Genomic DNA, 24,475 nt, shown 5'->3' with positions numbered 1-24,475 from the left:
TAAAAATCTTTGCTATTTTATTGTTTATACTTCCTTGATATGTGATTGTTCTGTAAACCCGTCCTGTGTCCTCTTCTCTTGTATGTAGTGTCATTAAATTGTTACGTGCTATTTTAGTTTTTTTCCTTTCTATCACCTTCTCTATAATTTCTGGTTGATATCCGTTGTTCTTGCCAATTAGTTTTATTACTGCTATTTCTCTCTTCATTTCATTTTCTTTCATTTCTACTTCATACATTCTGTCTACATAAGCTCTAAATGTTGCCAACTTATGTGAGAAGTTGTGGTGTGAGTCTTTCGGTATGATTATGTCTGTTTGTGTTTTCTTTCTATAAATGTCTATGTTTATTCCATCGTTTGTTTTTTCTAATGTTAGATCTAGGAAATTGATCCTGTTATTCAGTTCTGTTTCAATTGTAAAAGAAATGGTTTCCTGCAAGGTGTTGATGTATTCATGTAGTGCCTTGACATTGTTTTCTTCTGTTGTATTAAGAGTACTGTTTTTATGTGGATTTCTGTCATTCATTATCCATTCCATTTCCATTTTATCCAGAAAGATGTTAGCCAACATTCCGCTTAGTGGTGATCCCATAAGGAGCCCTTGTTAGTAAGTATAGAAACGGTTATTAAAACTACAGAAGTTTTGTTTTAAGCATATATCAAATAATTTGTATAGATTATTACTATCTGTTTCGTTGCTAACTTTTTCTTTGAGTATATGTTTAATAATTTTGAGTGTATCTATGGTTGGGACATTCGTGTATAAGTTTGTAATGTCAAATGACAACATAGTGTATTCCTTGGGCAATTTTATTTTCTTTAGTGCAGCTATAAATATTCCTTACGATTTTTAATTGTGTATTTAGTCTTCAAATCCGTTACATCTTCAAATATGTTGTTTATAAATTTTGAAATCTTGTATGTGCTTGAATTATTGCATTTACAAAAAAAGATTGTTGTTAGCAAAAGTTGTTTTTGCGATTGCGATTCGTATTAATTGCTCAGAAGTACATATTTATCTCAATTTATATATTTCGCAATAAATACATAGATAACACTGTATGAAATAAAACTATATCATAGTTATTAGAAGAACGTCGTTGCATCATTACATTGGGGAATTAAGACAACAAAATGGACATTGAAAAAATTTTAAAAGAAAAATGCGATAATTTGTTACACGCGCCGTTAAAGAATTTTGAAGGGTGTATGATGCCATCGACTTTTAGTCAATTTTGTGATAGAATTAAAAATATGGAAGTCAGAAATGACGATATTTGGGTGAGCAGTTTTCCTAAATCAGGTATTTATTTAAAATTTTGCTTAAATTAATGAATGAGAATCGTTTAAATTAAAGGTACAACTTGGAGCCAAGAAATGATTTGGTTGATAGGAAACGATTTAGATTATAAAGGTGCTGAAGTTAACCAAAACGAACGATATCCTTTCATAGAGTATATTTCTTAAAATATTCAGTTATTTTTATCGTTTTAATTTTATTTTAAATACTTTAGAATCAGCTCTGTTTTGGATTTTAAATTGTTCAAAGAACAGCGCCCAGATTTTGCTTGTGTCGATTTTTTATTGGACCCAATAACACACGTGGATAATTTACCGAGCCCAAGATACATAAAAACTCATTTACCATGGTGTTTATTACCTTTGCAAATTCAAACTGGAGCGAAGAAACCTAAAGTAAAAAGAAATAATTTAAAATAATTAACAAAAAGATTATGTTTATAAATTTGCAGATTATCCATATAATTAGGAACCCAAAAGACGTTGTTGTTTCTTTTTTCAATCACGCACAACTCTTACACGGATACACAGGAAACTTTGATGAATATTTTCATTTATTTATAAACGATATGGTCGATTATGCGCCATATTTCCAAAACATCCTATCATTTTGGAATCATCGCCACTTAGATAACTTACTCATTTTAAAATACGAAGATCTACAAAAAGATTTGCGTGAAGCTGTAAATACGGTTGCTAAATTCCTTGGAAAAACCGTCCCCGAGAATGAAATGCCCAAACTTTTAAAACATCTCAGTTTCGAGGAGATGAAAAAGAATCCGGCCGTTAATTTTGAAATGTTGGTTAAATTTATAAGAGAAACGAAAGCGTTTAACGTTCCCGATAAGAAGTTTATGCGCTGTGGAAAATCGGGTAATTACAAAGAAAATATGTCTAAGGAAAAAATTGCTATAATGGATGAGTGGATTGCGAAAAATCTTAAAGGAACCGGATTAAATTTGGAATAAATAATGATTATTACGTTATTGCATCGAATTACATCTAATGTAAACAAACCTTGTTTATTAATAAAAATATATGTTATGTTCTACAAATATTTGAAATAATATTTTGTTGCACTATCTTGCACTCATTAATTGCTTATAAAAGTTTATCGTAATTTAGAATTTATTTCGTAATACATACTTTAAGATAACGATTTATGGAATAAAAACACCTTATTACAAGGTCGTTGTTGTAATAGTTAAAGTCGGGAAGTGAAGCAACAAAATGATTTTAAGAGAAAATATAAAATATAATTTTGATAACACTAGTCTACAAAAAAAAATCATAAAATGTACAGGGTGGGCAAATTTGGGTGTTATTATAACCTATCTCAGAAACTATAAAAGATACGAAAAAAGTAGGTGCCATGTCCCGATTTCTTTTTTCGAGACTAACCCAATACCGCAAACACCAAACCTCTATCTTCTTTTGTTTTTAAGTTATAGCCAAAAAGTCAAATTTTCGTGATTTCAAAAAATGCTCATATTTCGTTTATTTTTGAAATTAGAGAAATGAGGTTGATACGTTCTTAAGACACCTTTTTAAGTAGAATATACTGCCGTTGAAAAATTTTAAAAATATTTGATGATTTTTGAGATACAACACAAAGTTGTATTTTTTTAAATACAAACTATATGTACTTGATTATGATGTTAATGAAAAGAGCATATTTTTAGCTTTCCAATGATGTATCGCATGTATAAATAATGTTCAAAATTTTGATTATAGTAGGCGGGTTCGGACAGTAATTACTACCTAATTGCTGTATGGTTTTGCACGAATATGACAGAAAGTTGGTATTGTACCATTAAGCTAAGTGTCCACTCGCGAGAAATGCTCTCGAGAGAAGCTATCGAGAGTATATTTTCTGGTACACGCATCTGAGAGTAACTATTAGAGAGTCCCCACAAACTTTCGGAGAGTAAACACGTTGAGATTTGTACTCAAGTGGACACGCACAATATCTATCGTGAGAGTAACTGTCAAAAACCGAACACGGTTCGAATTTTGCTGCGAGTAGCTGCTAGTTTTTTCAATATAACACGTTTAAAGATAACACCTAAAAGAAAATAGTACCAAGAAGAAATATTTCAATTAATTGAAGTGTATGAAGAAAATTCAATTCTTTGGAATATCACATCTAATGAACATAATGAACAATTTTAACAAGTATTGGACAGAAATTTAAACGGGATTTGTACCATTAGTAATAGTAACTTCTGACAACATAATTTGGTGTTCTGACAGTAAAATTAAGTCTTTTGCTAAAAGTATTTGATTTTTAGTAGTAGTGTGTAGTCTTCTGTAAGAAGGATGTGCTTCATTTGCAATATCTAGTTTTTCACTAGCAATACTTAGTCTTTTGCCAGCAATATCTAGTCTTCTACCAACAGTATTTCGTCTTCTGGTAGTAGTGTGCAGTCTTCTGTAAGAAGAATCTGCTTCATTTGCAACATCTAGTCTTTCATTAGTAGTACTTAGTCTTCTGCCAGCAATATCTAGTCTCTTTCAGCAATTGAGGCGTTTAAGTTTATATTTTCTAATAATTTTCCAAAATACTGCCAAGCCACTATTAAGCTATCACGTGTACGACAATAAACTTATAGTTTGCATTTATAAGTGCCATTAAAGCAATCGAGTTCACTTTTTTGTGAATCCAGTATGCCAAATAACTAACAATTTGACAACGAATGTTGATATTTGTTGACACCCAGCTCTAATCTACGCCAAATCCATGATTTGGCACCCAACAGCTTCTTTTCATTTTTTTCAGTTTGTTTTTTTTTTTTTTTGAAATTTTATACAACGCTATTGCACTTGCAATTTTGTTTACATCCAAGTTTACAAACACCAATGAAAGAAAATAAATTTTACTTTCCATAGCACGGACACATTTCACTAGTAGACACGGCCCTGAGGGAACTGTCTGAGAGAAAGCTCTCGGAAAGCTAAAACAGTCTCAAGTGGACACAGAGTTGAGAGTAGATATCGAGAGTTACTCTCAGAAGTTTCTCTCAAGTGGACACCTAGCTTTATGCAGGATAAAGTTGGTTTTGTACCAACGAATAAAAACTTTGAATAGTTGATTTAAATTTCTCAGTGTCTTATCCCTGACTTTGTTCACCAATAAAAATGATTTAGTAGATAATGTTTGTTTATTAAAAATACAAGAAACGTATTAATAAATGAATTAAATATGAACAACAACTCCAGGAACTAAACAGTCACAGACTGTGTCATCTAAATTTACTAACTAAACTTACTGGTTGTAAGGTTAGAACAGTTGGGTATCAATGAATGTAATCTTCGGTAGTATAGAGGAAGATTAGGGATCATAAACTGAGCAGCGGACTTTTCATTGAAACGATGTTTATATGGGATATCTATCATTTTCAAAGAATCATTTTTTAATTTTATCGCTTTATGTATTTAAAAATAATGAGGAATTTTTAAGCGGGAAACTCGTTTCGAAAAATTCATGAATGAAAATGATCAGTAAACTCACGTTACTATAGTAACTAAGTGGCATTTAATGTTTTCCTCGCCTACTATAATTAAAATTTTGAATATTAATCTTTAATATTTTAGAATTAAAAAATAACGCTTATTTTCCCCAAATACATCATGCGTGCAATACATCACTGGAAAGCTAAAAATATGCTCTTTTCAGTAACACCATAATCTACTATAGTTTGTATTTAAAAAAATACAACTTTGTGTTGTATCTCAAAAATCATCAAATATTTTTAAAATTTTTCTACGGCAGTATATTTTACTTAACCCTTTCGCTACGGTGGGCCTCGCCGCGGAGTACCTCGTCTAGAACGGAGCGCCGTGCCGAAAGTGGGAACATTAAGCGCGCGCAGTCTTTAGCATGCGGGGCCAAGACTTTTGTCTCAAAAACGACTTTGTGACATTACTTTTAGAAACAAAATGATTTGTGTTCATAATTTTTCCATGGAGGTATTTTTAATTCAACAATACAATTAATATTTTTATATTATACAACAATATAGGAACTATAATTATAACATAATATTGAACAGTAATTTTTTAATAATAATATTCTGTATGAAATTTTTCAAAACACGGATATACACATAAACCAACATCACATTTCTCACATTGATATCGTGTTTGACTGCTTTTATCGTTCTTTTTGCATACCACACATTTTCTTAGTGGATTTTTTCTCTTCGTCTTGTTATTCTCATAAAGTGACGGAAAATGTCTTGCAGTAAGACGCGTTGTGTTAATATGTCCAGATTTATTAACATTCTTCGTGGCTTTCGATGAATGGTAGCGTCTTAAAATTTGTCGAATTAATTCAAGATGGAATTTAGCCATCGATATATATTTCCCACTTTTCAACTTATATAGACAATAGGCGTTCCATATGCATATATCCAATAAGTGGAAAAAATACTTCTTATACCACTTTAAACTTTTCCTTTGGGAATGAATTGTACTTATTATCATATCAGTTTTATCCACGGCTCCCATAGAACGATTATAATCAACGACACACTTTGGTTTTTATGATCATTTCCTTTGTGCGATAATGGATTTTTGTATCGACAAATTCTTCGGTGTGAAAGGTCGATAACATATACACCTCTCTTTTGTCATGCCATTTCATGGCTAGCAAACATTCTGACGACCAGAATGTTCGCTCTCGCCTTTTTTCAATTTTTTATCCATTCTTGGCATACCTTTGCGTCTTTTTTTCACAGTGCCACAGGCGTTAGTACCATTCTTGTGCAAAAAAATAAACAGTGCTGGACTTGCGTACCAGTTATCAACAAATAGAGTATGCCCTTTTTCTAAATATGGTCTGAGTAGCTGGACAACAATGCTCCCAGATTTTCCAAGATTTGCATCTGTGTTGGTAATATTGGAGAGGGATCCGTCGTAAATTATAAAGTCTTGAACAAATCCAGATTCCTTATCACATAACACAAAGGACTTAATACCAAATCTGTTCCTCTTTGATGGAATATACTGTTTGAAGGACAATCTGCCCTTATATAACAACAAACTTTCATCAATGCATAAATCTTGGAAGGGATACAACGCATTCTTGAAGCTTTCTCTAAGCATATCACAAATTTCCCGAATTTTATATAATCTATCAACATTTGCTTGCGTATCATTGGTATTAAAATGTAATATTTTTAGTAAATATAAAAATCGGTCCCTTGACATTATTTCACCAAAAATTCTGCTTCTCAAAAGCTCATCGTTTGCCCAATACTCAGAATGAGATAGTTTTTTATTCCGCGACATCAACATCTTCATACAGACGAAACGATACATTTCAGCAAGACAAGTCCCTCGTGAAGGACTCGGAGCGTTATTATTATTTATGCATTCCTCATAATCGTTTGTTGTTTTGACGATAAATTCCACAAAGCTCTCGGAGAAAAATAACTGGAAGTAGTCAAGAATTGATGTGGAGTGGCTAATTGGTACTCTTATTCCGGAATTTCGTTTCGAAAATTGATGAAGTTTGGGTCGCGCCGGTTCGGTAGTCCATGCAATATCGAATATATTTTTTTCCAATTTTGTCGAATTTTGTTCTTCGGATTCTGAGGTGCTCAATATACTCTTTCGAGTTCTTTTGTACGAAGTAATAATATCATCTTCCGATTGCGATTCATTATGTCGCTTTCTTTTATTATTTTGATTTTTATTGTTTCTAATCATTTTCTGGAACGGTCAAATATTTAAAAATTTATTGCAATTGCAGAAAAATATAAAAGTTAGAAAAATAATCAGTTATACCTTTGTCTTGCTGTACGTCTGATATATTATTTATATAATTTTAATATAATTATATCACAATTCACTATATTTATATAAATTTACTGCAATTTTGTCACTGATACGTCTGGTTTCTATCCTGTGATACATACGACTTACGACTAACTGAGTATAATTATACATTTGAGGCCCACAGGTCGATGACAAAACAACGTCGAAAAAATCGAATGCTGCAATAGCGCTTGCAATTGTTTGCGAACAGAAATACACGAAGCGATACCATTTATCTTAACATTTGGTTCCATTTTTGGAGCGGGTGACTATAGTCACCCGTCGTGTATAGGTGGCATCTTGTGACCGGTGACTATAGTCACCCGTAGTAGTGAAAGGGTTAAAAAAGTGTCTTAAGAACGTATCAACCTCATTCCTCTAATTTCAAAAATAAACGAAATATGAGCATTTTTTGAAATCACGAAAATTTGACTTTTTGGCTATAACTAAAAAACAAAAGAAGATAGAGGTTTGGTGTTTACGGGATTGAGTTAGTCTCGAAAAAAGAGACCGGGACTGGCACCTACTATTTCGTATCTCTTATAGTTTCTGAGATAGCCTATAATAACACCCAAATTTGCCCACCCTGTACATTTGACGCCACTGTATTTTTCTATGGATACGTTTTGGAGCTATAATTGTTTTTTAGGGATAATTTGACTATTTGCAGCATATCTCGAGTTAGAGATGACCGATCTGGTGGTGCCATTCATCAAATTAAAGAGTATTGTGTAGCGAATAAAGGGTATTAATACTTATTCCAATCGATGCGGTAGTTTTAAAGCAATGCCCCATAATATGTGAAAAAGGGATTTTTTTAGACAAAATGTGAACCAAAAATTCAGTGAAGAGTCTCAGAAAAATTCTTTTTTACCTTCTACGTAAACTTTGTTTCGTACATTTCTGAGATTTTACATGTAGGAACTATTCATCCCAGTCTTTCGATTTAAAATAATTTCAAGATGACAACTTTGTTATTATAAATGGAATGCTACAATTTTTATTGGATATTTGAATTGAAAAACAGTTTTGTTTAATCAAAAATCACAATAGAAAATTCACTCAAACGTCTTGGAGAGCCGCAAAAATTCCGTCTTATTTTTTACATAGGGTTTGTATTTTTACAATAGGAAGATGCCCAGGTTTTTCTTGTTTCTATATTTTTCGGTATTCCTAACGTATATTGCCGTTTTACTCAATGAATTAAGTTTACCAGAAAAAGGATATTTGAGGTACCGGTGCATTATATTACTCTTGGAAAACTATCAGTTTTAGAACACTATTTTTTTAGAACTACTATCAAAACAAGATTGTTCTTAGCAAAAGTTGTTTTCGCGATTGCAACATGTTTTGATTCGTATTAATCGCTTAGAAGTACATAATTATCTCAATTTATCAGTTTTTTCGCAATAAATACATAAATATAAAACTAGGAAATAAAACTATATCATAGTTATTAGAAGAACGTCTTTGCATCATTACATTGGGGAATTAAGACATCAAAATGGACATTGAAAAAATTTTAAAAGAAAAATGCGATAATGTGTTACGCGCGCCGTTAAAGAATTTTGAAGGGTTTATGATGGCATCGACTTTTAGTCAATTTTGTGATAGAATTAAAAATATGGAAGTCAGAAATGACGATGTTTGGGTGAGCGGTTTTCCTAAATCGGGTATTTATTCGAAAAAATTTAATTTTGTTTAAATTAATTAATGAGAATCGTTTAAATTAAAGGTACAACTTGGAGCCAAGAAATGATTTGGTTGATAGGAAACGATTTAGATTATAAAGGAGCTGAAGTTAATCAAACCGAACGATTTTCTTTTATAGAGTATATTTCTTGAAATATTTAGTTATTTTTAACGTTTTAATTTTATTTTAACTACCTTAGAATCAGCTCTGTTTTGAATTTTAAAGCGTTGAAAGAACAGCGCCCAGATTTTGATTGTGTCGATTTTTTATTGGACCCAATAACACACGTGGATAATTTACCGAGCCCAAGATACATAAAAACTCATTTACCATGGTGTTTATTACCTTTACAAATTCAAACTGGAGCGAAGAAACCTAAAGTAAAAAGAAATAATTTAAAATTATTAACATAAAGATTATGTTTATAAATTACAGATTATCCATGTAATTAGGAATCCAAAAGACGTTGTTGTTTCTTTTTTTAATCACGCACAACTCTTACACGGATACACAGGAAACTTTGATGAATTTTTTCATTTATTTATGAACGACATGGTCGATTATGCGCCATATTTCCAAAACATCCTATCGTTTTGGAATCATCGCCACTTAGATAACTTACTCTTTTTAAAATACGAAGATTTATTAAAAGATTTGCGCGCAGCCATAAATACGGTTGCTAAATTCCTTGGAAAAACCGTCCCCGAGAATGAAGTGCCCAAACTTTTAAAACATCTCAGTTTCGAGGAGATGAAAAAGAATCCGGCCGTTAATGTTGAAACGTTGGTGAAATTTTTAAGAGAAACGAATGTGTTTCACGTTCCCGATAAGAAGTTTATACGCTGTGGAAAATCGGGTAATTACAAAGAAAATATGTCTAAGGAAAAAATTGCTATAATGGATGAGTGGATTGCGAAAAATCTTAAAGGAACCGGATTAAATTTGGAATAAATAATGATTATTACGTTATTGCATCGAATTACATCTAATGTAAACAAACCTTGTTTATTAATAAAAATATATGTTATGTTCTCTTTATTGTAATTTATAATTTATTTCGTAATACATACTTTAAGATAACGATTTATGGAATAAAAAAACCTTATCACAAGGTCGTCGTTGTAATAGTTAAAGTCGGGAATTGAAACAACAAAATGGATACAGAAATGATTTTAAGAAAGGATGGGGAAACACATTATTAACACTGTTAACGACGCAGAAGTAAATGATAACGGCTAAGACATCGTATAGGGTTCTGTGTTATACATTACATTACATAGAATACATATCGGGTAGGCGGACCAACCAACCTTGCACCGCGACCCTAAGGATCGCGAACGTTAATACCTTGCTCGGCGAAAGGTCATTCAGATCTTTTGAGGAGATAAACTGCGACCCAAAAATCGAGAATGTGCAGAATGGCAGTGCCCAGTAAAAACACCCATTAGAACTTTTATGCTACTACGGGCAAGTCCTAAAATATTCCCGGGTCTCATTCCAGGAGAACTGGTAAACAGTAGGCGAAGTCTCTCTTCAGCCCACAGTCCAATCCTATATTTGGCCACCGCAAATGATACACCAACTGCTGGTTCCGGCCCCACAAACGCTTCAGCGCTGCCATCTCGTGCTAGCTTATCTGCCGCTTCATTGCCAGCAACCCCAGAGTGACCCGGGACCCAGATCAGAGAGACTCTGTTATCACAACTCAGTGTGTTTAATGTTCTCTTACAATCATTAACCAGAGCCGACACCGTTTTCACGGCTTGCAGCGCCTGGAGAGCGGCTTGACTGTCTGAGAAGATTCGTACTGTCATGTTCTTCACCCCTCTTTCAAGAAGGATTTTAGCACCCATGTCAATAGCAAATACTTCCGCCTGGAATACAGTACAGTACGTACCCAGGCTGTAGGCTTGCTTAATTCGAGGTGTCTGGCAGTATACTCCTGCTCCTACCCCTTCAGGCGTTTTTGATCCATCTGTGTACAAGCAAATGTCTGCCCGAACCAGAGAATTTTCATTTTCGATCCAGGACTGCCGCTCAGGCAGTACAATCTGGTATCAAGCATTAATCACTGATAGTGATACCGCCAAATCTGACGGCATTGATAACACAGTATCAGTGCTTATAATGTCTTCCGCACCCCATTGGTAGGACATGTTGGAACAGTTTTGAGCATATTGCTTAAATCTGTAAATGGTTGTTCTAGCCACTTTCTCTATATGCAAATGCAGAGGAGATAGGCCAAGCAGAACCTCCATTGCTAGAGTAGGCGTTGTGCCTATCGCACCAGAGATTGCCAATCCAGCTACTCGTTGAATTCGTGAAAGTTTACTGATAACTGAAGTCTGTCGGACTTTCTTATACCAGGCTGCTGCTCCATATGTGATCATAGATCTAACCACAGTCACATAGAGCCAGTACAGTCTTTCAGGGGTAAGACCCCAATTTTTTCCACAAAGACTGCGACAAGTCCACAAGGATAGTCTGGCTTTGTGCAAAACTCCCTGCAAATGTCCATTCCATGACAGGATTTTGTCTAGGATTACTCCTAGATATTTGACTTCCTTTGAGAAAGGAATTTCTTCACCTTGGATAGTTGGGCGGATTAGTCCATCCAACTTTCGCTTCCTGGTGAAGGGCACAACAATTGTCTTTTGCGGGTTTATTGAGAGGTTCTCTCCCTTACACCAAGCGCAAATGGTATCTAGGGTCACCTGGAGGACTTTAGATATCCTCGGCAAACAGGTTCCTTTGACCATAACGACAATGTCATCAGCATAAGCTTGTATTTCCACACCAACGGCTTCGACTATCGCAATCAGATCGTCAACTAGGAGGGACCAAAGCAGAGGAGATAACACCCCTCCCTGCGGGCAGCCACCTCCCGGCCTGAAGACGATACGCTTCATCACCGTGGAGTGAAGTAGAAACTATTCTACTATCTAGCATATTGCGGATCCAACCCGCTATAGTTGCTTCCACTCCCCTGTCAAGAGCAGCTCTTTCCTTTTTTGAATTAAACTAAGATTAGAACTAAAACTAGAAACTTTCGGGTTTTGCCGTGCGTCTTTTAATAAAAGGTTTGACGTTTCAGATGCCATGTTGCAACCTTCTTCAGAAACTGGTTCGAAGTGACGAGATCAAAAATCGGTAACTATATATAAGTCGGAAAAATTAATTAATAATCAGTTAACGCTAATTACAAACTAATTAATAACTAATTGCGTCGCGTCCGGTGTGAGGCGGGAAGAGGTCTTCGTGTTCACCACCATCTTCCATGTTCTGCTAAGCTCCCAGCCATCCTCTCTGTTGACGTTATTTTTATGTCGGTGGATCTCTATGGCTTCTCTTGTCAGTCTTTGGTAGTATCTGTTGTCCCTAGCCAGCACCTTTGTTTGTTCGAAGTCTATTCGGTGCCCCTCTGCATGGCAATGTTCCGCAACCGCCGACTGCTGGATCTTCTTCAGCCTTACATCCCTCTCATGCTCCTTGATGCGGCACTCGACGTTGCGTCCAGTTTGGCCAACATAAACCTTCCCACAACTACACGATAGTCGATAGACTCCCGCTCCTTTTAATGGAGTTAGTTTGTCCTTGGCTATCGGGAGTGTGTTCCGAATTTTGCTGACCGTGCCTTACCGCACTATGATGTCGTTCTTCTTGAGGTGTCTAGCAATTCGTTCCGTTACACCTGAAACATAGGGAAGATAGATAAATCCAAGTGGTTTTGTACTTACCGTGTCCTCTTTCTGCTTTCGCTGCTTGATGGCCTGGTTGATGTCCCTCGAAGTGTATCCATTCTTCTGCAGCACGCCTCGTAGAAAGTGTTGCTCCTTCTTCAAGTTCTCTCCTTCACATAGTCTCTATATCACCTCCCGGCCTGAAGCGTATCGTATCACCGTGGAGTGAAGTAGAAACTATTCTACTATCTAGCATATTGCGGATCCAACCCGCTATAGTTGCTTCCACTCCCCTGTCAAGAGCTTTATTCTGTGTAATAAATGAATTATGCATTGCAAACCATAACGCAAGACTACCAAAATTGGGACTCATCATACAATAGTAGGTATTGTGCAAATTCCGTGATGAGTCCCATAGATACTTATATAGAGAAACAAAGCAGAAACTACCTATTAACTTATAGCTTATATCAATCCAAACTGAACGGAAAGAATCTTAAAAAATCCAGACCACAGCCTTAACAGAAAGATAAAACACCCACGAAATGTTTGAAATGAAAGTTATACAAAGAAAATGTAATACGATCTCAATCCCGATAAAGAGATCCAGAGTAAGGTTAGTTTTGTTTACTCGGTCAAGGAGTGTCGGATAATGTTAGTTTTATTAATATAATCTACCGTTCATTGAATTTAAAGTAACATTAACATTTCAAATTGACGAAGAAACGATTAGATTTAGCCTACAAAATATCCATGTTCCAAAACTTTTTAACCACCTCAGTTTCAAAGCGATGGAGACTAAATTAGGCGGTTAACTTCAAGAATATTGTTGGAATTTTCTAGAAATGGAAAGCGCTTAAGTGCCCGATAAGAAGTTTATGCGATGTGAAAAGCCGGGAAATTACACGAAGGATTTATTAAAGGAAATGATAATAGTGGATAAAAGAAATTTAAAAAATAGTTCCATTGTTAAAAAAATTATATGATAATATTTATAAACAAATTACAGAATACTAAATAAGAAAAAATATTGACCACAATTTAAAACAATGTTATTTAACAAAACCAAAACAAAATGGAGCGTAATAAGCAATCGGTAACGTTAAGCGAAGGCTGTAAAAAGGATTATAAAGTTATTCGCCTCCCTCAATCATTAAATTCCTCTTCGAGTTCGTGAGAATTTCCTATAGTGAAAAATGCCTTTCCTATAGGGGTGCTGTGTATGTAGAAAAATGAGACCGGAAAAAAATTAAGCGGAAGTTATTATTGGGTAGAAACAAGAGGGTTCCAGGAATTATTGAAATAAACTTTGTGAATCTCGTTTTGAGGACGAATTTTTCACTGAATTCGCTCAGCCAAATAAATATAAAAAGCTTTTTTTCCATTTTATTATTTTTCAGAAATGGTCAAAGAATATATATTTCAAATTGCTTTTATACTTGGCCATGATGACTAAAAAGTGAACTAAATATACTTTGAATCGGAAATCGTTAAAATATCAATGGGAATGTTGGTCTAAAAGGGGGTGAAAATATTTCAATAGAATATTCGTAGGAATAAATCTGCATTTAAAGGTATTGCTACGGCAACAATGTTACTCAAACTACGATCTTAAAGCGTCCCTTTACTGACGTACATTATATTTGTCTTTAATTACACCGAAATGGGTTCTAGTTGTAATAAGAGAAATACTGTAATCTTTGATCTGAGAAGTATTTGACTTCAAAGAGCAAGTATTTCGAGATATTTAATTGCCTATTATCTTATTCAATCCAATAAAGTAGAATATTGCATCATCACCAATGGATTTTAACTTAAAAATGGGTTCAATTATGAATTATATATTATTACTATTATGACGGGTAAAAATAATGTTTAATAAAAAAGTTTAAAATATTAACTACGAAATTTTAATTACCTATATCAGTTTAACAGTAGTTAAAAGCGTCTAGTAAGAAACTACAAATATAACAAAACAGCAAAACAAAGAATAACCGAATTATTTAAATTGTTTATATTTTATTTGTTGGTCGGCGTCAAATGGAAAATTATTTCGCACTGTATACAAAAATAAACGAAAGGATCGCAACGCCGCGCCGCCGTTAAACGTTAACGGTAAAGCGTTTCATCCGCCATAAATTTTAAATGAAAATCACTTTTCGATGCCATAAAATAGATGGATCGCGATTGCCTTTAGTACCTACACCTATAGGTATAAAAATGGATACGATCGCTCATCTAAATTCATTAAAGTTTATGAATTTTATTACTTAAAAGAAGATGATAAATGAATAAAATTTAATTAATAATTTATTTTTATCTTTTTACACATTTTTGTTTATAATTGATTAATTAATTTTCTAATCAACCCACAAGTTAAGTTTTTATAACGTTATCTTATTGGATATTAATAAACGAAAGCTTCGACACCGTTGAACAATGTTTCACTGGAAAATTTGAAAGTTTAGTTTTGTATCAAATGAGTCGCGAAACTTATAATTAAAATAGTTTAATTACGTCTATTAAAGTAACTATTATTTGAGGTTCTAATCAACTCGTTGAATACTCCATCATTCAACATATACATAGATTTGACAGTTAAACATGAAAATTTATAGGTCCATATTATCGTAAATTCGAATGCAATGGTTCATTTATTTTAGACGATCCTTTGTAAACGTCGCGGTTCATTTCCATTATTCGGCACATTTACTAATTGTCATTGTTTGCACGCTTGGTAAAACGTTTTAAACTATTAATTAACAAACCATATTTAATTGTTTAATGAAATTATTTAATTAAAAAATTAAATCTTTATATAATTATTATCTACGACTGCTTGGATAAGTCATCATTACCGCATTCATTTGAGGTGTTTTGAGTTACGTAATGAAGTTCATTACCGCACTGGTTTCATTACGTAACGCATTTTTAACCTAATCAGAACAGACTTAATTTATTGAAAGCAGCAACAATACAAAAGAAAAAGTGCTATCTACTTACAGACAAACAATACTACACTGTTGGAAATAATTCACGAGCACACCCTGTATAATCTGAACGCGTGAGTCTACCCAAAGCCTACTAGAAATACAGGCCGTCGTGTAGTAGAGGGGACGATTGAATCACGAAGGATTACAGTCGGTTTGGAAGGAACGCTCAGTTGCGTTTGAACCGTTAAGTAGGTTGGATCGGCAGCATTTATTATACTTTTTAGACGTATGAGGTCATCGTAAGGCGATTAGAACGGCTACGGTGATATTATGCCGTCTTTGTTTGCGCAGCCAGTCCTTTGAATCCCCTCTACAACACGACGGCCTGTATTTCTAATAGGTTTTGGTCTACCGCAATAAAATTTGGTATGGAAGTAGCACTAAAGTAGTGTAACTTACTCTCACATGGAGCGCGGCACAACTCTGCTTGGAGGAGAAACATCAATAGCGAGAGTATCCCCCGTGAGCTTCGCGTACCATCGCTACACGACGTGGCATGGATTCTATAAGTCGCTGTATTGTAGTAAGAGGGATGGCCAACCATGCCACCTCAACTCGTCTCCAAAGCTCCTCAACGTTAGCCGAGGGGGCCAGATAACGTAGATGTCTCCAACCAGTCATGTCCCAAACATGTTCGATTGGATTCAGATCCGGAAAACGAGCTGGCCTAGGAAGCATTCGTATACGGTGCTCTTCCACAAAGGTCTGTACAATACGCCCGATGTGCGTTCGGACGTTGTCGTGCATGTATAGCAGACTTGGACGCCGCCGAACGTAGGGAAGCACAACGGACCGTAGCACCTCATCTACGTATCGTTGACCCGTCATGGTCTGCTATACACGCAGCAGACGTGTACGTCCACCATGTGTAATAGCACCCCATACCATAATGCTCGGTTGTCGGTGGATAGGGCATTCTTGCACGCACTGCTCGAGTAGACGATCACCACGTCTCCGACGAACTAAAATTCGCGCATCACCGGTGCTCAATTCGAATCTTGCTTCGTCGGAAAACAAAATGTCCCTCTACTCGGCAACCCACTAATGCCTAGCGTTGACCCACTCGTGACGTATGCTGCGGTGCTCGGGTGTTACTGGAATTCGCTGTATCGCACGACGCGCGAGCAGTCCACTATCTACCAAACGCCGCCATACAGTTCGCGTAATGAGTGCGCCTTCCCCTGCCGGTGGTCAAACAGCTCCAAGTTGCCTTGAGGAGGACGCATACGACGCTAAAGCGCTGAACAAAAGAGTGCGATCCTCGTGTGCTGGGGTCGCGCAGGGCCATCCCGGCCGCGGCTGTATGTACCTATGTCCCAAGGTTTATATATTAAAGGTTGTCTAAGTTCCTATGCTGCAATACTTTGATTTTAGTTTGTGGGCGAGGGGCAAGAGCAGGAGTGTTTCGTGACGTAAGCGATCACGGATTGCGCACGCAACCTCATGGCCATGTGGTGCTCCATGCCTTTGTTTAATTTGAATTGCTTGGCGATATTATTTTCCACATGTGACGTAATGCGCAGTATGATTGCGTACGAACCTAGACAACCTCTTATATATAAACCTTGCCTATGTCCTACCTCAGACCATTCTCGCTATGCCCATTGCACTGCCGATAACGACCGCTCGAGACAACGCGTAATTTCACGGAACGATACACCCTCAATGTGCATACCCACAAACATTCTTCGCTTAAGTAACGCGATCGCCCATCCATTGCGCACAGAGTACGATAACAATGTGGTGCATCACACCACACTAAAAACGACCGGTATTTTCCATCCACTTCGGTCTCCATAGCGATGGAATGTTCCACTTGGAAGAGCGACTCAGTCAACAATGCCGCGACAGAACAACTCGAAACTCGCTGAATAAACTCGTCTACAGTAAAGCTTTGTGCTCCGCAAATATTATGGATTTATCTTCACGCGTTCAGATTATATAGGGTGTGCTCGTGAATTATTTCCAACAGTATATTTATTATAAACATTAATTGTTATGCTTTTACATTTCAAAACACTTATTCCAGATGAGTAAACATGTTGAAACTGACAATTAAAAATTGACAACAATCATTTCAAAATATTTTTATAAATGTCAAATAGACTTTTTTTTTAAAGAAGTTGACTCGGACGAACCGGTTAAATATCTTGGCATATTCCTTGACACAAGATTAACTTGGAAATACCATATACTCCAAAAAGTTAATCAAGGTTACGGAAAGTTGAAACAACTGTATCCCTTGATAAACAGGAGAACAAGACTTAAATGCGAAAACACTATTCTAATTTATAAAACACTCATTCGACCACTCGTTACCTATGCCTGCGTTGTCTGGGGAAACTCGGCTAAAACAAATCTTAATAAGGTTCAGGTTTTACAAAACAAAATACTACGCATAGCAGTAGACTCCGAGTGGTATATCTCTAATGATCAACTACACAACGAATTAAAAATTGATAGTATCACAGCCTTTATATCTAAAATGACTTCCCGGTTTCACGAACGCATACAATACACAGAAGTACTACAGCCATACAACCTCGGCAAAAAGAACATCCACTGTCGTCTTAAAAGGAAACTACCACAAGACATCTACTTGATTTAAAATACGTTAAATGTTACAATCCAATTTGACTTATGTTTATTATTTTGTAAGTGACAAGGTCATTTTAGTTATGTAATGTGACATTTATTTAATATAAGAAAAAGCCTTGTATAGTAATGTTAATTTACTGGTCTGGCAATAAAAGTACTTAAAGAAAAAAAAAAAAAGAAATTGATTTTTTAGTAATTTTTAGCAGTCGTAGATAAAATGCTGTATATCACACGTGGGCTAGAGCATAATTACAGTACTCGTGTGATTGCATGACGAGGTCGTAGACCGAGTACCGAGTACGAGAATTCTCCCTTATTATTTTTAAGTAACTTCTCACTTATTATTTTTTTTTTTTTCAATAATTACAGTACTCATGTGATTAGACGACTCGTAGACCTCGTCGAGCAATTCTCCACACTCGTACTGTAATTATGTTTCTAGCCCACTTGTAATATAAATAACTATTATTCCAATATGCCTCATTATCGCTTTATTCTTTTTAACGATAGTTTTCCAAATAATTTTTGCATTCCTGGTTTTTGTAAGATTATGAATCATACTTAATCTAATGAATTTTTATTCATTTACGTTGTTTCAAAAAAAAGTTTAATCCGACAAGAAACTTTACTTCACCTTTGAAGTCACATTTCTTAGGGATACATAAAGAAGGAAAAGAGAGAAATAAAAGTAAATAAAGATAAATTCGTTTCGGTCAAGTGAAATGTATAGACGCCCTTTAAAAGCCGAATGTTATAAAGTTACGATTTAACGATGACAGGACGACGAAAGGACAATGGCTCTTTGAGATCGACGACGAGTGAAATCACGATTTGTAAGCAAGATCGTGGAAGCGCATCGCAAACACACGCTTGGTAAACTGCGCTGGTCTGCGGTTTCAGGAACGCCAGATCGGTAAAACACAAAGGAACCGTAATGGATGCGCATTACTAAAACCGTTGTAACGTTAAAAAGAAGTTGAAACGGCAATTTTTTGCAATGTACACTTTTAGATAAAATTAAAAATTCTTCTTGCTAAGAGTCGCCACTTCCATCATAGGATAACCAGAAAAACTATAGACATTTTTCGTTATAACACCAATAAAGATATCTCCATCGATTTGGCGCTTGTTTAATCAAATCAAAACTACACAGAAAAGTTCGAATTATTTTCTTTGTAAAAAAAAAATTTGTTTTGCATCGACACAAATAGGATTTATTCTACATGTATAGGTTCTAAAATAAGGGATTTGGAGAACAAATTGGGGTTGTGTTAAAAAAATGTCCCTCTGAAAACCTTTTTGGGATAAATCTGGGTGAAAAGCCTTTTATGCTTTCTTTGTTTTCCCTTAACGCATCAAGAAAGAATCTAAAGGAAAAGTTTTCACATTTTTCTTAAATTACCAACCATTGTATCATTATAATACAAATCATTAATATCACTACCTACATATAAATGAAACCTTTCCAATATCTTTCTCAATCTTCAAGAGATGTTTCCGGAATCTTACAAATCCACCCATCGTAAGGTTTATATGAAAAGATAATATAATAGTAAGGGCTTCGTATTGAAAAATTACTCCGCCTATACTTTCGAAGGAAATCTCTTCGAACTAAGATTTCACCCGGTTTTCTTTATAGGGAACCCGAGGAACGTTGGAATCGTTGTTGAGGAACGAAGAGTACGCGCACCGTTTCGAGACCATGTTATCGATAAAGGCATTTTCCACTCGATGTACTACAAGTTGAGCTATGAGTTGACGAGGACTTCTACGACTCGCTCCTGTTCCGCACATTTCCAAGTCGAACGCATCTCGAATCTTGTAAACACCCCAATTTAATATGTACTCAACTCAACGCTAATATAAACGGAGCCTTTCTATAAGCGTTTTACCGGAAATATTTAAATATGATGAAATGATTTAAGTTTCAAGAGACTACTCAAAATCTAAAAAGTCGGCTCAAATTAGATGAATTTGTAAATATTATAGAAAGTTTTAGATTTTCGGATAGATCTGGTTGTTCGTCAAGTCGAAAATTGGATTACAGGCGATTACATGGGCGACAGCGGATGAATACGCATACCTCGCTGGGCAATTATATTTATGGAACGACCCGTTCGGTTAGAAATCGATAACAGGCTCGTTTTCGTGTAATATTCATGCCAACCTTATCCTGTGGAAAACTGTTATCCGTACATATCTTGCGAATGGGAACATAAATTTCTCACCGTACAAGCTCAAAATTCGCGATGTAACGGCGTCACCGGTAAACCGAAGTTATCTTGTTATTAACGGCTTTATCGGGATTATTACGCATTCATTAGTCTGAAAGTATTACGTAGCGACCATGTTTAATGACCTAGTTCTTGTCAGATTTACAGTTGAATAACATAAAAACGATGTTCATTAGGCTTTGAAAAAATCTAAATTTTTTCATTAATGAGAATGTATACTATAATAGTGGATACTAATTAATTAGAATAAACACTAGAGTGAATTTCACTTAAGATGCAATATACAAAAATATATTTCCATAGAAACCTACTTACTTTGTCCCACATAAAATGCAACATGTCAATATAATTTCAATTTAGGTTGTCGCGCGGCTAAACCCGATACTATCTAGTTCTAAATCTAGTGTTAGTTCTAGTTTTACACTAGCACTATAACTAGAACTAACACAAGACCTAGAACTAGAATCATTCGGGTTTAGCCGTCTTGAGAGACGTGCGGCTAAATCCGAATGTTTCTAGTTCTCGGTTTAGTGTTAGTTCTAGTTTTGCACTACCACTATCACTAGAATTAACACAAGACTTTGTCCAAGCAAAACTTTTCCTTTTCAAAACTACCCAATGCCTGTATCATTAAGCTATGTTGCATTTTATGTGGAACAGTGCAAGTGTATAGTAATTTCGTAATTATGTTTTTGTAATTCGCGACGGCAATGAAAGCTCTAACGGGTGCTGTAATGAGACTCATTACAGCATCCGATGCTGTAATGAGATTTTAGTAACATTTTATGGAACCAGTTCAAGTTGGTGACATTGGGTCATTAATTTTTCCAGTTGTCAATGTGACAATTTTTGTCTATGGATGTTTAAACATGTTCTTAGCATCGAATACAAGGTCCACAATGATGAGGATATTGAACACTGAGCAATTTCTCTTATAAGTACGAAGGCTTTCACGGCCGGTGTGAATTAAACTAAAATTAGAACTAACACTAGAAACTTTCGGGTTTTGCCGTGCATCTTTTAATAAAAGGTTTGACGTTTCGGATGCCATGTTGCAACCTTCTTCAGAAACTGGTTCGAAGTGACGAGATCAAAAATCGGTAACTATATATAAGTCGGAAAAACTAATTAATAATCAGTTAACGCTAATTACAAACTAATTAATAACTAATTGCGTCGCGTCCGGTGTGAGGCGGGAAGAGGTCTTCGTGTTCACCACCATCTTCCATGTTCTGCTAAGCTCCCAGCCATCCTCTCTGTTAACGTTATTTTTATGTCGGTGGATCTCTATGGCTTCTCTTGTCAGTCTTTGGTAGTATCTGTTGTCCCTAGCCAGCACCTTTGTTTGTTCGAAGTCTATTCGGTGCCCCTCTGCATGGCAATGTTCCGCAACCGCCGACTGCTGGATCTTCTTCAGCCTTACATCCCTCTCATGCTCCTTGATGCGGCACTCGACGTTGCGTCCAGTTTGGCCAACATAAATCTTCCCACAACTACACGATAGTCGACAGACTCCCGCTCCTTTTAATGGAGTTAGTTTGTCCTTGGCTATCGGGAGTGTGTTCCGAATTTTGCTGACCGTGCCGTACCGCACTACGATGTCGTTCTTCTTGAGGTGCCTAGCAAGTCGTTCCGTTACACCTGAAACATAGGGAAGACAGATAAATCCAAGTGGTTTTGTACTTACCGTGTCCTCTTTCTACTTTCGCTGCTTGATGGCCTGGTTGATGTCCCTCGAAGTGTATCCATTCTTCTGCAGCACGCCTCGTAGAAAGTGTTGCTCCTTCTTCAAGTTCTCTCCTTCACATAGTCTCGCTGAAATAATGTACGGATCACGGACCTCTTCTGTTGGGGATGATGATGTGAACATGCCTGTAAATACCTGTTGGTATGGGTCTTCTTTCGGTATACACCAAGTTCTATATCTCCATTTGTCGTCCTGGTGACCAATACATCTAGGAAAGGTAGTTTTTTGGCAGTTTCTGTTTCCATGGTGAACTTAATCATAGGATGTTGAGAGTTCAAGTGATCCAAGAACTCTTGGAGCCGTTTTTGACCATGTTGCCATATCACAAACGTGTCATCCACATATCGTAGCCATAGTTTTGGTTTCCACTGGCTCTTCTTCAAAGCGTCCTTTTCGAATAATTCCATGTAGAAATTAGCTATAACTGGCGATAGTGGAGATCCCATGGCTGCTCGAACATCCTTCGAACTGCTCGTAAAATTCTCCTTTCCAGCTGAAATACGTCGACGATAAGCAATACTCCACCAGATCTGGCACGTATTCTGGTAAACCCTCCGGAATGAGTTTTCGGCAAAGACCCTCTACAGCATCCTTAACTGGTACCCTAGTAAAAAGGGATTCCACATCGAAACTTACCAACATATCCCCAGCCTCCAGCTTTACACCTTTTACCGATTCCACAAAATGTGTAGAATCCCTGACATACGATTCCGTGTTACCTGTAAAGGGAGACAGAATCTTTGCAAGATGTTTGGCCAGCTGGTATGTTGGGGAATTGATGGCGCTGACGATAGGGCGGAGGGGGACGTCTGTGAATCTTCGGTAGTCCATAGATTCTTGGTGGTACCGGCGCCTGCACAAACAAACCTTTCTGCTGTTCTGCTGGAATTCCTGTGGTTTTTATCAGTTCCTTCATTTTTCTTACGATTTTGTCTGTGGAATCCTTCTTGATCTTCCTGTAGGTGGCTGGGTCCAGTAGGTTCATCATTTTGTCGTCGTATTCTTTCCTGTCCATAACAACGGTGGCATTCCCCTTGTCTGCTGGATTTTGGAAGGTTGGAAGAAGTTGGATTTTGGTGGTTTTGCTGACTTCAATACTCTCGCAACTTCTTGTCGGATCTCTTCGGCTTTCAGTGCATGCATCCCTCGAACAGCTGCTTCCACTTCGCAGATGATTTCCTCCTTTGGGACCTTCTTCGGGGCGATTGCGTAGTTCAATCCTTTGGCGAGCACAGAGGTTTCGTCTTTCGTTAGTGGGACATTCGATCTGTTAATGACGATTGTTTCTACTGGTAAACTATTACTTTTCTTCTTTTGCGACCGGCGTTCCAGAGATTCAAACTTCTTGATGTGTGTGTCACGGGTGTTCTGAAATTCGCGATTACCCTTCTCCATTGTTAGTCTGTCCACTTTGTCCCAGTCTTCTCCGGATATACAATTGGAAAGTGAGAGGTGGAGTCGTAGTAACTTCTCTTTTTTTTTTCAGTAATTACAGTACTCATGTGATTAGACGACTCGGTCTACAACCTCGTCGTGCAATTCTCCACACTCGTACTGTAATTATGTTTCTAGCCCACTTGTAATATAAATAACTATTACTGCATTCATATATTGCGAGTTATATGAAATTCCCGGTATTAATTGTGAAGTACTAGAATTGTTTCGAGCAATACCAAAAGTCATAATCGTCAATTGGATCGCCAACCTAATCTGACAGTACTCCCTTTTACTCACATCTCACAAATAAATGGCATTTATTCGAAATGATCTAAAAATAACCGACAATAAAACCTGACAGGTATTTATAAATTTTTGCTTGAAATGCTTTCATGTAGGACGTTTAATTTAAATTTTTTACCATTAAAACTAATATCTAAATTGAAAACTCAGCTGATTTTATATTTATTCGAAAGTCAATTGAAAAAATTGGTTAACGGGGGATTGCTGACATTGTACGAATTGGGCTGAAGGAAAAAGGGTATCACGGCAGTCTATGCAACGTGTGTGCGTATTTTATTCTGTTCGACTGAACATCTATTTTCAAAGTGTCGATACGCTTTATGCGAGAACTGTGAGAACTGAAATATGAATTTTATCGGATTGATTTGACACATCGACGCCCAAAAGTTCCGGCAGCACCCGGAATTCTGTGACAAATTTCATTTTGCTAGGACTTCTTTTCGCCCCTAACTCACTTCAAGTTATACTACGAAATTTTAGAGAGCTTTTTCGTACAATTTTTTATTTACAATATTAAAAAAAAGAAGAAAATAATTGTGGGAGTAAATTTTTTATTAACATTTTTATTAAATCATTAGACGGTAGCAAAAGCAATCAAAAAACCTCCTGCAAAACTGGAAACGAAGGATGTATTTTTCTTAATTAATTGACGAAATTTGTCCCTATCAAAT

The 24,475-nt window shown here is 36.1% G+C and overlaps 2 protein-coding genes across 3 annotated transcripts in view; both read left to right on the top strand.

Moving 5' to 3' along the window:
- Positions 1–24,475, top strand: part of LOC111419407 (dopamine receptor 1-like) — a 160,036-nt gene that overhangs the window by 72,673 nt on the left and 62,888 nt on the right. The gene's annotated exons all lie outside the window — the stretch shown is intronic.
- On the top strand, positions 1,047–9,848 carry LOC111422161 (uncharacterized). Its single transcript, XM_071194623.1, has 8 exons — positions 1,047–1,303; positions 1,358–1,454; positions 1,515–1,695; positions 1,752–2,265; positions 8,616–8,792; positions 8,855–8,951; positions 9,012–9,192; positions 9,248–9,848. Exons 1-8 carry the CDS (start codon positions 1,135–1,137, stop codon positions 9,761–9,763), a joined length of 1,932 nt encoding a protein of 643 aa, XP_071050724.1. The 5' UTR covers positions 1,047–1,134; the 3' UTR covers positions 9,764–9,848.

Source organism: Onthophagus taurus, chromosome 2, assembly GCF_036711975.1.
Source record: "Onthophagus taurus isolate NC chromosome 2, IU_Otau_3.0, whole genome shotgun sequence".
Lineage (NCBI taxonomy): Eukaryota > Metazoa > Arthropoda > Insecta > Coleoptera > Scarabaeidae > Onthophagus > Onthophagus taurus.
Note: the sequence above shows the minus strand (reverse complement) of the source record. Positions and strands in the feature narration are given on the sequence as shown.